Source organism: Orcinus orca, chromosome 5 (genome assembly GCF_937001465.1).
Source record: "Orcinus orca chromosome 5, mOrcOrc1.1, whole genome shotgun sequence".
In the NCBI taxonomy this organism is placed as follows: Eukaryota; Metazoa; Chordata; class Mammalia; order Artiodactyla; family Delphinidae; genus Orcinus; species Orcinus orca.
This window is the reverse complement of record NC_064563.1, coordinates 78,996,178-79,008,424: the sequence shown is the minus strand read 5'-3', so window position 1 is coordinate 79,008,424 and position 12,247 is coordinate 78,996,178. Positions and strand designations below refer to the sequence as shown.

At 44.5% G+C, this 12,247-nt stretch overlaps 2 protein-coding genes across 3 annotated transcripts in view; both read right to left on the bottom strand.

The window, feature by feature from the left end:
• Positions 1-2,818, bottom strand: part of ITGB5 (integrin subunit beta 5) — a 122,966-nt gene extending 120,148 nt beyond the window's left edge. Inside the window, exon 1 of one of the 2 annotated variants that reach the window (XM_049710334.1) lies at positions 2,719-2,818. In XM_049710334.1, the coding sequence (XP_049566291.1) occupies positions 2,719-2,724 (6 nt within the window). In that variant the 5' untranslated portion in view covers positions 2,725-2,818. The remainder of the gene's footprint in view (positions 1-2,718) is intronic. The other variant, XM_049710336.1, reaches the window with a different exon arrangement.
• The window catches only part of MUC13 (mucin 13, cell surface associated), a 43,101-nt gene continuing 32,381 nt past the window's right edge, over positions 1,528-12,247 (bottom strand). The window contains exons 7-12 of the mRNA XM_049710348.1: positions 9,824-9,949; positions 9,363-9,483; positions 8,667-8,704; positions 6,993-7,077; positions 4,393-4,594; positions 1,528-2,818 (exon numbers count right to left, since the gene is read on the bottom strand). Of these exons, the coding sequence (XP_049566305.1) occupies positions 4,393-4,594; positions 6,993-7,077; positions 8,667-8,704; positions 9,363-9,483; positions 9,824-9,949 (572 nt within the window). The 3' untranslated portion in view covers positions 1,528-2,818. The remainder of the gene's footprint in view (positions 2,819-4,392; positions 4,595-6,992; positions 7,078-8,666; positions 8,705-9,362; positions 9,484-9,823; positions 9,950-12,247) is intronic.

The following is a 12,247-nucleotide window of genomic DNA, read 5'->3' as shown; positions in this document are numbered from 1 at the left end:
GGGACTTCCCTGGAGGCGCAGTGGATAAGACACTTCAGGGCCACTTTCAGGGTGGCCCTGAAAGCCTTAAGCAAGGGAATATCATGATCAGATTCACATCTTAGAAAGTTCATTCTGACAGCCCTGCGAGGTTGCAGGACAGTCAGTTAGAAAACCTTTGCAAAGGTCCCAGTGAGCGGAAGCAAATGAATTACACGTCCTATTATGTAAGATCAAAAGCAACTTTGGAGACAAAAGCCATTTTCATAAATATTACACATACACATATTTGGAGCATTATTGTTATTCAAACAATAGCAATGAAATTCACCCAAGAATGGATGTACTCTGGTCCATGAAGCCCAGAGTTCTGTATGGCCCAGGACCTTTGAGAAGTGATGGAAACTGACATGGTGTAGTGCAGAGGGCCACGAGAGAGGTGGGACTCTTTAGAAAAGAGGTTCAGGGACTTCCCTGGAGGCGCAGTGGATAAGACACTGCGCTCCCAGTGCAGGGGGTCCGGGTTCGATCCCTGGTCAGGGAACTAGATCCCACAGGCATGCTGCAACTAAAACTTTGCATGCCACAACTAAGGAGCCAGTGAGCCGCAACTAAGGAGCCCACCTGCTGCAACTAAGACCCGGTGCAACCAAATAAATAAATAAATAAATTTTTTAAAAAAAAAAAAGAAAGAAAAGAGGTTCAAATAGCCTACTTTTAGCACTAAATCCAGAATCATCTTCAAATGTAAAGGAGGTAACATGCAGGTCAGAACTAGAGACTGTGATGTCAAGTTACAGTGGTCAGCCAATTTTAAGTTATGTCTTCATTAATTCTGTTAACCTATTGATTGCTGACTAATATTTTTACTGTGGGCATTAATAGGTCATACGAGTTTCTTTTATTATGTTCACCAGCTAGCCTTGAGAACACAAGAGTAATCACAAGCTGTATCAGTGAGGATGCTTCCACCTGCAAAAACAGAAGCAACTACTCAAACTGTCCTAACGGTAAAGTCCAGAGCCTTCAGGGATGGTCTGATCAGAGCACCAGCTCCATTCTTCCATGGTTCTCCCAGCTTTGCCCTCCTCTATGTGTCAGCTCAGCAAAACTGAAGCAGTTTGAGGCCTCACCTCCTCAACCCCGCTCTCCAGAACGACGAGCTTCTCCTTCTCCAAGCCTCCTACCAACATCTGAGATTTATTCTAATCATATCCACTTGTGCCATGTGCTTGCTAAGTCAATCACTGGCAAGCCAGCATGGGATTCCACTGATTGGCTTGGGCCAACCAAGGCCTACATTTGGAGCTAGGGGTCGGATCAATCCCACCCAAAATGCTTGGTTGCTTCAAAATGGAAGAGTTGTGGGATACGCCTGAGGAAGCGGCCAAAAATGTCTATTCCATGACAAAAAAAAATTACCTTAGGTAATCCAGCAGCCCCTAATGAGCAGATGTTAATCAATTCGGTTTACCATGTGTCATGTTTGCTATTGAAAGTGAAACTTAACTGCTATGTGCATCACCCAAAGTCCCAAACACAAGGGAGGACCATCTATTAAAGACACTTTATTTGTTACTGCTTATAATTAACAGTCAAGAACAAATAATAACAACAAATAAAAATAACTTGCAAAGAGACCAGACATTAGACATAAACAAGGATACTACTAACATGAAAGAAAGCCTGTGCTGGAGGTGGCTGTCCCCATTCTTAGCTGTGTGTGTGTGTTCGTGACCACGGCTAAGGCTCTGTCCCCAGGGAAGGCTGAGGCTTTGGTGGAATACCTCTGGAGTCTGTATCACGAGGCTGAACGTTTGGATCCAGAGCCCAAGCTCCCTCTCTCACCATGAGCCAGTCAGAATGTCTACAATTTCAAAGTGACTTCAAGCTCTTGCTCTGGGGGCTCTGTCTTCACATCCTCTCCTAGGTTCTAAAACTTGGGTAGGGCATGAATTAGAGGAAATGCCCATTTGCTCATTGAGGAGGGGAATCTGAGGATGAAGGTGGGCCCTGGGTACCTTCTCCCTTACTCAGCCTCCAGCCCAGCTTCCTTCTACCTCTGTTCCTCCTTCTCCTGGTCACATTTTTCCCCACTGACTCCCCTACCCACCGGCATTTCAAACCCTCTAGAACGTACCCCTGCAGAGGACATTTCTAGTTCAGGCCTTCTAGTTGACATTAAGAAGGCCCTGGATTGCCAGTAACTGCTCCCAAAAAGCTAAGAGACCTGTCTCTTTTTATCTGTCCTCTTGATTTGAACACAGGTCACAAGCTCCTGGCAGTTCAAGGGTAATGAAATCCCTACATTTGAGGAAAAGAAGGAGCTTCCCTGTTTTAACTTGCCAGAGAATGAACCTCAGCATCTTCAAGGATGGTATGTCCTCCCATCTCCTGGGACCTCCACAGCTGATGTGTAAGAGTCTCCCAGAATACGTCACTTATCTACAGGGTATCAACTCAAAGCAACACTCTTCTAGACTCTTTCAGGAGTGAAAAATCCTGGGGAGCTTCCCTCTAGATAGATAGAATGATTACTGTTGCACGGCCAGGAAAAAAAAACCTAACTATTGTACTGATTGGAGCAAATCAACTATCTTAAGTATAGATGCTTACTAATAGCATCTATGTGCAGTTAATTTCATAGGTACTTAGTTAGCAAACAAGCTGTATTCATTGCAAACAGTCACAACTTCAATTCAGAGAGGCTGGATGGAAGAGAAATACCAAAGGCCAGACCTTCATGGCTGCTCCCTTCTCCAACAGTCTTTGAAACACTCAAAATAAAAGCTCATATGTTGGGTTGAGGGGCCATGGATGGTTCCAAATTTTTACCGTTCTAGACAAAACGAGAGAGAGAGAAAGAGAGGGGGAAAAAACTCTTAGAAAAGAAGTATTCCAACAGAAACATATGAGAAAATTTAGATTCATAAATGATTAACATTATTGTAATTAACACAATTTGAATATTCAAATTAGAACCCATCGTGCTGTGTTCTTTATGCATTTTGGCTTATTTGGTATTTACCCTCTGAGGTAGGCTTCATTTTAACCATTTCACAGATGAGAAAACAAACCCAGAGAAGTCAAATAACTTGTCTGAGATCACACAGCTCGTAGCAGGAAGGGCCAGGCTGTGAACCCAGGTCTGTCTGATTCTAAATCCCATGCCTGCTCAGCCACTAAAGGGCTTTCTTCAGAGGTTATACTTGAAGTAAGGGCTCCACTGTGGGGAAAGGGAGGTTTGAAATGAGTTCCATGGTTAAAGTTCACCTCAGGTAGGACCAAAGAGAGGTCCATCTCGGCTCTTGCTGGCTAGACCCTGTGTCCGACCCCACATGGCGCATTTTGTGCAAGTCATCCCTTCGTGCACGCACGGAACACTTAGATTCCATGACTGAAGGAAAGCTGATACGTAAAATCAACTGTGGGATTTCAAACTAAAAATAAGTCAGATTTTCCCAGAATATTCAAAGTGCGTTAAGATCCTCAAAGGATGACCCGCTCACCTGGGCCGCCTGCAGAAGCAACGCTCACACACGGGGAGTGGGGATACTGTGCTCCCCTTCCCCGGCCCCTCTACCACCCTCCCGGGTCCCCCCTCTCTTTCAGCCTCTTTATTTTTCTTCTCTCCTGGGGATACCTCACCCCTCCTTCTTTCCCTTTCTCCCCACTCTTCCTCTTTTAAACAAGTCATTTCTCTCCTTTCCTCTCTTCTTCCCCCTCTCTCTTCTCTGGCCACTTTTCCTCTCCCTTCTGTCTTGTCACTCCTCCCCAAGGGAGTCCTCTCTGACAGGCTTTCTCCTTTCAGTATTTCATTTGGTCACACTGAGCAATGCCAGCTACGATTCTCCAAAACAAATCTAACAAGGACAAGCTACTTGCCTTGAAAGTCCTCCCAAGGGAAAGAAAATATTATCGGCCTCACTTGCCTTGTCGCTTTAGAAATTGATCGGGTGGCCTTGTGGTCTGGGGTGGGGCGGGGAGGAAAGGAGAGATCTGCCTTCATGTGGGCTGGCTGGAAAGGATCCATGTAAACAGAACCATGTTTACATCCAACAGTCCTCCCCAGGCCTGCCCTAGGTCCTAGGCCCTTCAGCAGTCTGGGAATTGTCATCACAACCACTGGAGTTGTATCCCAAGAAACATATCATTTAAGGAGACCTTAAGGGCATGTGAATTAAGATTCCTTTTTTAGAGCTGAGGAAATAGATGAACAGATAAATTAAGTGGTGTGTCTAGTCACATAGATGGTCAGTGTTAGGGACCAAGTGGTGGTTACTTTCAATAGCTTTCGATTAAAAAAAGAATCTACTGGGCAGCCAGGGCTGCTGATGATACAACAGCCAGGTCCCAAGTCGGCCCTGGGGCATTTCACTCTGCAAAGGCAAACAGAAAGCAGCAAAGACTCACCTAATAGTGTGTGCGGGGTATACCGTCCCGGACTACGTAGGGATTCTGTGGCTCACTCTCTCTGGGCAGGTTCGTGTTGATCTTAGGGAAGATCCTCCCGTCTGCTCCTAGATTGCTAAAGCCGGTATTCCGCAGTCTCAGATTTTGAAAATTGTCCTCAATCAAGTTCTGTTCTTCCACATTCCTCCTTTGGTTCTTTGATCTGTAATCGGTAACAAGAATTAGGGTCTGACGATGGCAGCAAGTTCCTTGAAGCAAAAGTTAATATTTTTTCTTCAAAATGTTTTGAATTTTTGAAATAATTTCAAATTTACATGTAAGTTACCAAAAACAAGAAAAATTACACAGAGCTCCCATACATCTATCACCCAGATTCCCCGACTGTCAACATTTCTGAACCATTTAAGAATAAGCTGCAGACCTGATGTCCATTACTGGTAATACTTCATTACTTCATTCAGTGTAGATTCCCTAAGTCTCCTCATAAGCTCCATGTAACCATCAAAACCAGAACGTTAACCCTGATCCAACGTTACCATCTAATTCCTCCAGTCCCATTCACATTTTGCTAATAATGTTAGTATTTTTCAGTGTGCTTTTGAATTATTTATGGAAATGGTAATAAAAGTCAAAGAAAAAGATGATTTGTGGTACAATTTTTCATTCAGGCAAAGTCAATGTCTACAGAAGCACCTCCGTGAACAAAATGAGTTCAAGGCATAAAGGTCTTAAGGAGAAATAGAAGTTTCCCACGTTGTTCTGTGGGCGCTCAAGGACCTCAAGTGTAGGCATTCAAAGCCAAGTGGATGGACCTGCAGGTGAGGGAGGCACCTGTCCCCCAATTAACTCTGATCATGACCCTTCTCTCCTTCTGGCCTGCAGCGACAGTCCTGCCCTGTTAGAATATGGGTAATGGGGCCAGAGGCATCCATCATGGCCACAGGGCAGTCCTGGGGTGACTCTCAGACACTGGAACGTCAGAAAGGAAGACCCACTCACCTGGTGACCCTGATGGTCAGCCCAGCCCGCCACGGAGTTCCTGCCCTGTGACAGCACTCCCATCTAAGGTAACTGACAAGAGGCTTCCTTCCCTTTGGAATGGGCAAGAAATTATAATTCTTGGAGAGCTCCCAAGGGTCATGGATCTGTGGCTGAGCAAAGAGCAAACGGGGCTCTGCAGCAGGAAGGGGAACCGAGAACCGAGGCTCTCAAGGGGCACAAGCTCTATCACAGTCCCTGAGGACCCTGGAGACTGGGGCAGTGAGCCGGTCCACTGTGGAGGAAGCAGCCTTGCTCCAGAGTCGAATGTCCTGTCCCCCACACCCCCACCCCTGGAAAAGGGAAAGTCGTGTTCTCAGTTCCCAGCTTGGCATCCTTATAATCAAGTCTCTGGGGAAGAGTTAATATCATAATGGAGTAAAAGAAGAAAAAAAAAGAAACAAAATATTTTAGGAATGTAAACTCTATCCTCTCGCATTACAGTGCAAAAAAACCTATTTTGCCGAAATATAAGATATTAGCTAAAGGTAATTTTCAAAAAGTAGCTTTTTTAAAAAAATCAGAGTAGCTCCTCACTTGGCACATTGAGAATGGAATAGATGATAGTATTCCGTCTCTATTAATGGAGGGAACTTTATCTAAGTGTTTGTAGAATAAATGAATGGACCCTACTTAAGTTTTTAAGAAGGGCATTTAAGGCACAAGCTGAGAAAAGGCCATGCAGAGGTAATGTTTCTACTTAAAACCCAGGGGACTCAGTTAAGGTGGACGTTAGGCTATTTGCAGCGAGGTCCTGGGCAAGGGAGTGACTTAATGAAAATCATATTTGACAACATCAATGGAGTTAAATACTAACAAAAGAGTGTTTTGTTTTGTTTTTGAGCAGATAAAGGTTTATTGCAGGGCCAAGCACATGGGTGGCTTGTGCTCAAAAAAAACCCCTGGGGCTTCCCTGGTGGCGCAGGGGTTGGGGTTCCGCCTGCCGATGCAGGGGACACAGGTTCGTGCCCTGGTCCGGGAAGATCCCACATGCCGCGGAGCGGCTGGGCCCGTGAGCCATGGCCGCTGAGCCTGCGCATCCGGAGCCTGTGCTCCGCAACGGGAGAGGCCACAACAGTGAGAGGCCCACGTACCACAAAAAAAACAAAAAAACAAAAACAAAAACAAAACCCCTGAACTCCCAAAAGAGTTTTTAATGACATCAGAAAACGGTTGCGATGTCACTTTGTAGTATTAAGCAAAAACAAACCTCCACAAAAAAAATTTTAAAGCACAAAAGATACTAAATTACATATATAACATCATTTTAAAAAGTAGCAAAAAACCTGGAAGGATGTAGGCCAAAATGTTGGTTGCTTCAGGGTGGTGGGTTGTGTGGGTGACTTTTTAGTCTGCTCCTTTCCACATTTTCTATTTTCTTCAGTGATCATGGGTAGCTTATAGAATCAGAAGAAAATTCAGGTAAGACAAAAAGGGCAATGGTATTAGAGAGGCCTCGCCTTACTTTTCTTCTCTTGCCCGGGAAAGGCTGGGCGTGTTTGGAAACCAGAGTGTAATGCCGGTGGCACTGTGTCCCAGGAAAGGGACACTTCATCCCATACCTCGCTGAGAAGATGAATGCGATCACCAAGCCGAGAATGAGGATGCCAGCAACGGTGCCCACGATCGTGAGGATCAGCTGAAATGCTGAAAGGGAAAGGAAAAGAGTAGGAACGGCTTCCCCCAAGCAGACTCCCACTGTCTACTGCACAGGTACGTGTGTTCCCAGTGGTTCCTGGCCAAGAGGACAATTGGGCTCTGCTTTCTGACCCTCTTCCAGGACCAGGATGGGTGGGGGGCTCACCTCCTTTAGCCCTCTCTCTGCCCCCCCCCAACTGTGTCTTCAGAACCCAATCAAAAGAGGCAACCTTGCCAGATAAAAGAAGTCCATAAGCACAGAGGAGGCCATGGTGGCAGGACCTTCCTGGGCTTTGTCGGGGGGTGAGATCTCATCGGAGGTCCACACTACCTCCTTACCTCTGCTGGTTTGCCTGCCTGCCTGCCAGAACGGACTTTGCTGATAAACTAGGGGAACTGGGTTGGAGTTAAATTTGTCACTAACAGAGGAGCTTGATGGAATTGATGAGGGAAGAGACTGGAGGTTCATTACCACCCATTCTCCTCTGGGTCTGCTTGTTTGGTGCTCTTGAAATACGGCTGTGGGGTGGCAGGTAAGTGTAATTTTAACATACACAGCAGATTTCAAACACATAGTATGAAAAAAATGTAAACTATCTCATTAATCATCCTTGTACTGATTGCCCATTGAAATATTATTTTCTATATATTGAGTGAAATAAAATGTTACTAAAATCAACTTCACCTATTCCTCTTTACTTCTTAAAATTTACTCAGAGCTTTTAAAATCTGAAATTAAATCTGAAGCTCGTGTTACGTTTCTATTGGACATTGCTGCTCTAGATCCCTTTGATCCTTTCTGCTACATGACTGCCATATATGCCACCTCTAACCAGGATGCCAGGGACCATTAAGTCTGGAAAAAACCTCAAAGGTCATCTGATCCGAACTTGTCATTTTATAGGTGTAGACACTGAAAGCCCAGAAGAAAGAAATGACTTAGCAAACCCAGCCTCACAACAAAATACAGTAGAAATTAAAAGCATTTGTGGCTGGCTGGGAGGCTAACAGGAATATTCCCTTCATCTTGGATCATTGATCTTTTAGTTCATTATATAAAATGTAAAATATGAAATCACTTAAAATATACAGTTAGTATTGTCCCAATCTGGTGGGGGTAGGGCCTGGGAGGGAAACAGGCAACTGAATTTATGACAACACATCCCAAATTAGTAAATAGCTCTGAGACCAAAAGATGATTTGAGTATTTGAATGTCTGGTTTCTAGTTCTGCTCTACTGTGAACATAAACATTTTTGGAATATACTGGTCTTTATCGTTTTTAGTAGCAGACAATGCATATTTAATCTAATGTAGGAAATGAATATAATGTTGGGACAAACTTCTTTGGCCTGGGACAAGTGCAGAGACACCAGCCCACCTCTTGGGCTGAGTTCTATTATTTCCCATAACAGAGAGGCTCTGCCCACAACCTAAGGGTGAGCATGGAGTGGCCTGACCCAGAAGACAAACTCCAAGTAGATTTTTCTCTCTCTTTATGAAACAAGCCAGAGACTTTGGGGGACTGAACAGAATTTTGAATGTGGTCAATGTCTGTTTCTTAGAAGCTTATTAACAAAGCAAGACTCTTCTACTCACGGTCTTCACAATCAACTCCGCTGTAGCCAAACGCACACCTAAAATACAAGGAGTAGGAGACCATGGTAAGGAGCCTTGTGGGAGCAGGTCAGAGTTCCCACCCAACCTCCACGTCTTCCTTGCACCTTTCTTTCATTCTCTCCTCCCCGTTCCGTCTCCTCTTTCTCTTTTCTTCCTTACGCTCCCATTCTTCCAGGTGAGTGTCTTTCACGGCACTCTGGAAGGTTGAGGGGGTACACAATCCCGTGTGGTTCCATTTGCTACCAACTGAACGCTCCATATTCTGAGCGCCAGGAGGATTCAGCAGTTTGGGTGAAGCCGAGTCCCAGAGGCATGGAGCTTAGTGGGGCCCCCTCGGGCTGCGAGACCACCTGGCTCGGCCATTTATTTGCTGCCCTGTGAGTGGGGACGTGTCATTTATATTCTCCGAGCTTCAGTTTCCTCACCTGAAAATGGGGAATAAATACATTCCTGACTGTTGTTGTATGAGAAGCATTACCTGCTGTGGTTCCCAGCACACGGAGAATGTTCAAAAACTGATGATGATGATGGGGGTGGTGATGGTGATGCTCTGTACCTACCAACTTATGCCAGCGAACCAACTTCCAGACCCTAAACTCATACATATGTGACCAGCTCTATCCTTTTTGCCTAGTTTCAGCTATGACAAGATGAAGAAGGAGGGATTTCTCTTACGGTTGACAGGTCCCATGATCATCTTCCTTGTAGTCTGGCAGGCACACGCAGGTAGCGTTCCTGCTGTCCTCCACTAGGCATTGCTTCTTCTTCTGTGTGTTGCAGTCATCAGGACACAAAGCTTCAAAAGAGAGTGATTTCTGGGTAATTTTCAGAAACAACCCCTTCAACACCAAAGTGACACATCACAGAATACAATTTTTTCACGTTGCTTTTTCTGGGTAAAACGCGGTGCTCGGTGGCTCTGCACTTGACGTGCGCCCTGTGAAGCGGCATGTGGGCCTCCTCACCAGCTCTCAGCCAAGGCCCTATCCAGGCCCACAGGACTAAAGCCAAAATTCACATCCCTCAGACTCTGAAATGCACATGGAAACTTGAGCAGGAAAGTGTGTACTTTGCAAATGCAAAAGGAGAGAGTGGAGGAGGCACGAAGAACATTTAGAAGAAGGTGGAACACTTACCAACACACAGGGGGATCTGTGGGTTCGGTCTCAGCAGCCCCGGTTTGCACTGACATAGTAAACCACTGGTGCAGTCATCTTGCCCATTCTCTTTCTCACAACCATAATAATCACACCGCTCTTGCTCTAAGAGGCACAAATAATTCAAAGACATATTTAGCAAAACAATATGGATAAGGTAACCTGTGAAAGCACCCCATTCCATTGTCGTTATTGTTGCCTTTTAACACATTTTGGGATTCAACCAATGAAAATCTGAGATTCTGAAATTCAACTCCCCAGGAGATCTCTTCTATAACTATTTCCTTATATTATTCAATTAAAATTAATTCAATCCAGTGCAATGCAATGATGTTCCAAGTCTCTTTTGCACCTACCTCTTTGCTAGGTTCCACAAGGGACACAGTAGCTGCATAAGTTTTGGACCCCATCTTTGGAGAGTTACCTGTTTATACCCTTAGAGAATCGCATCCAGCAACTTGTAATACAGACTTTAAGTACAGTGGGAATTCAGAGGCTCAGGTAGCTAAAGGTAACATCGTGGAGGAGGTGGAAATCGGGCTAAGTCTTGAAAGTTAGGGAAGACTTGAACAGTCAAAGGAGAGGCAAGGTCTAAGTGGAGTAAACAAGGCATGAAAAGAAGTAAAGTATTCTTGTCCAGGAGTGATGGAGTAGTACGTGGGCAGGGGAGAGGCAGTGTGGTGAGGAGGAACAAAAGTGAGAACTCTTGGCTCTACCGTTGATTGGCCGTGGGCTTTTTGTTCAAATGTTTAATGTGTGGTGGGTCCAAGTTCCCTCCATCTATGAAATGGGCTAATGATTCTTGTTTCACATGATTGTTGTGAGAACTGAATGAACTAATGTAAATGCAATTGTCCACTATAAGATACTCAGCAAGTAATCGTTCTTTTGTTCACTCATGGGTATAGCAGGGTTTGAATGTCAGGTTATGGACACTGACTTTTATCCTACAAGCCTGAGAATCCATTGATAGATTCTGAACAGAAGCATGGCATAAGAAAGCCATCTTTTAAGAATGTTAGTCTAGAAGCAGATTGGAAGACATTAGGGACAAAAAGATGAATCTGAGAATAGATTAGGGGGAGAGAATAGGAGCAGGTAGAACAGATATGTGGTTACTCTCTTCTATACATCCCAAACCTGTAACTAACCTTCCTTCATTACCTGCCATTTGAAAATGCCTCTAAGTAAAAACCAGAGAAAGAGATTCTACAACTTTTGACACAGAAAAGAGAATCTGTCTTTGCAGCAGAAGCAAGAGAGCAGGAAAAAGTGTTTTTCTCTAAAAGTTCTGAGCTCTCCCTTCCATGTGCTGGGCGGCTCATGCTCCTGTGGCCATCTCTAGCTGGCATCATTTGGTAATCTGTTAATGTACCTAAGAGCACATGCCTGGTCTCAGAGTGGAGAGATGCTGAGAAGAGTTGTCCAAAAAAAGAGCAATTCTCAGCCCTGAGACCAGATGGTTTCAAGTCTTCCAGGGCTCAGAACCAAGGCAGTTACTAAGTAGAGCCAAATGAGAGAATTGCAAGGGTCCCCAACTTTATTTTGAAGAATGCACTGGTTATTTTCATCTGACAACCACTTGGAGTGGTCAGTCCCCATGCTGATGGGGATCCTCAACTTCCTCACACTTGCTAGAAGTCTCATTCAGCCCAAAGCAGAGCATATGATAAGGTTTTTGTCTTGCCTTGCTGATAGTTTCATCTTCTGGAGGTAGAGGTTCTGATGGCATGAATTGCTACTCTGGACCAAATTCTGACCCTGAGGAGAAATTTATTCGCAGGTAGAAGTGATGAGTCCCTTGGAAGACAAGGACCAAGTGACAGCCAGAAAGAGAAGTATGACTGAGAGAGTAAATATTGAAATGTTCAAAAAGGATAAGGTGTAGTTCCATGGCATGAGACTCTGGAAGATGAAAACAGTTCAGGAAAGTAAGAAGCTCTGAAAATGTAATTCTAACTGTGCAGCTGCAAATGATCCCAACAAGCTGTAAAAAAAAAAAAAAAGGGAGAGGGCCAGGTAATATAAGAAACTGGCATGGTTTGCAAAGGACGCTCTCAGATGAGAGACAAAATATAAAAAGAAGATCCCATAACCAAAGATGGAATATTAAAAGTGTGACAGGGACAGTCTAGAGTCCCAAATGAGCTCAGGCTTGCCACAAACAAAACCCAAAACAACAACAGCAACAAAAATCCAACAACAAAGAGCAAAGGGTTAAAAATAAAAAATGGGCAAATGAATGAAAGGGTGTATACGTTTTCCATGTTACAGGCGCTCATGGAAAGGCCAGGCCTGGTTGGTGTAATGTTGATGAATGACATGAGAAAAACAGAATGGCTTCAGAACAATTTTTCTCCAGTCTTGCCAGGAAATAATACTTGATGGAAAAGAGTTGAATGG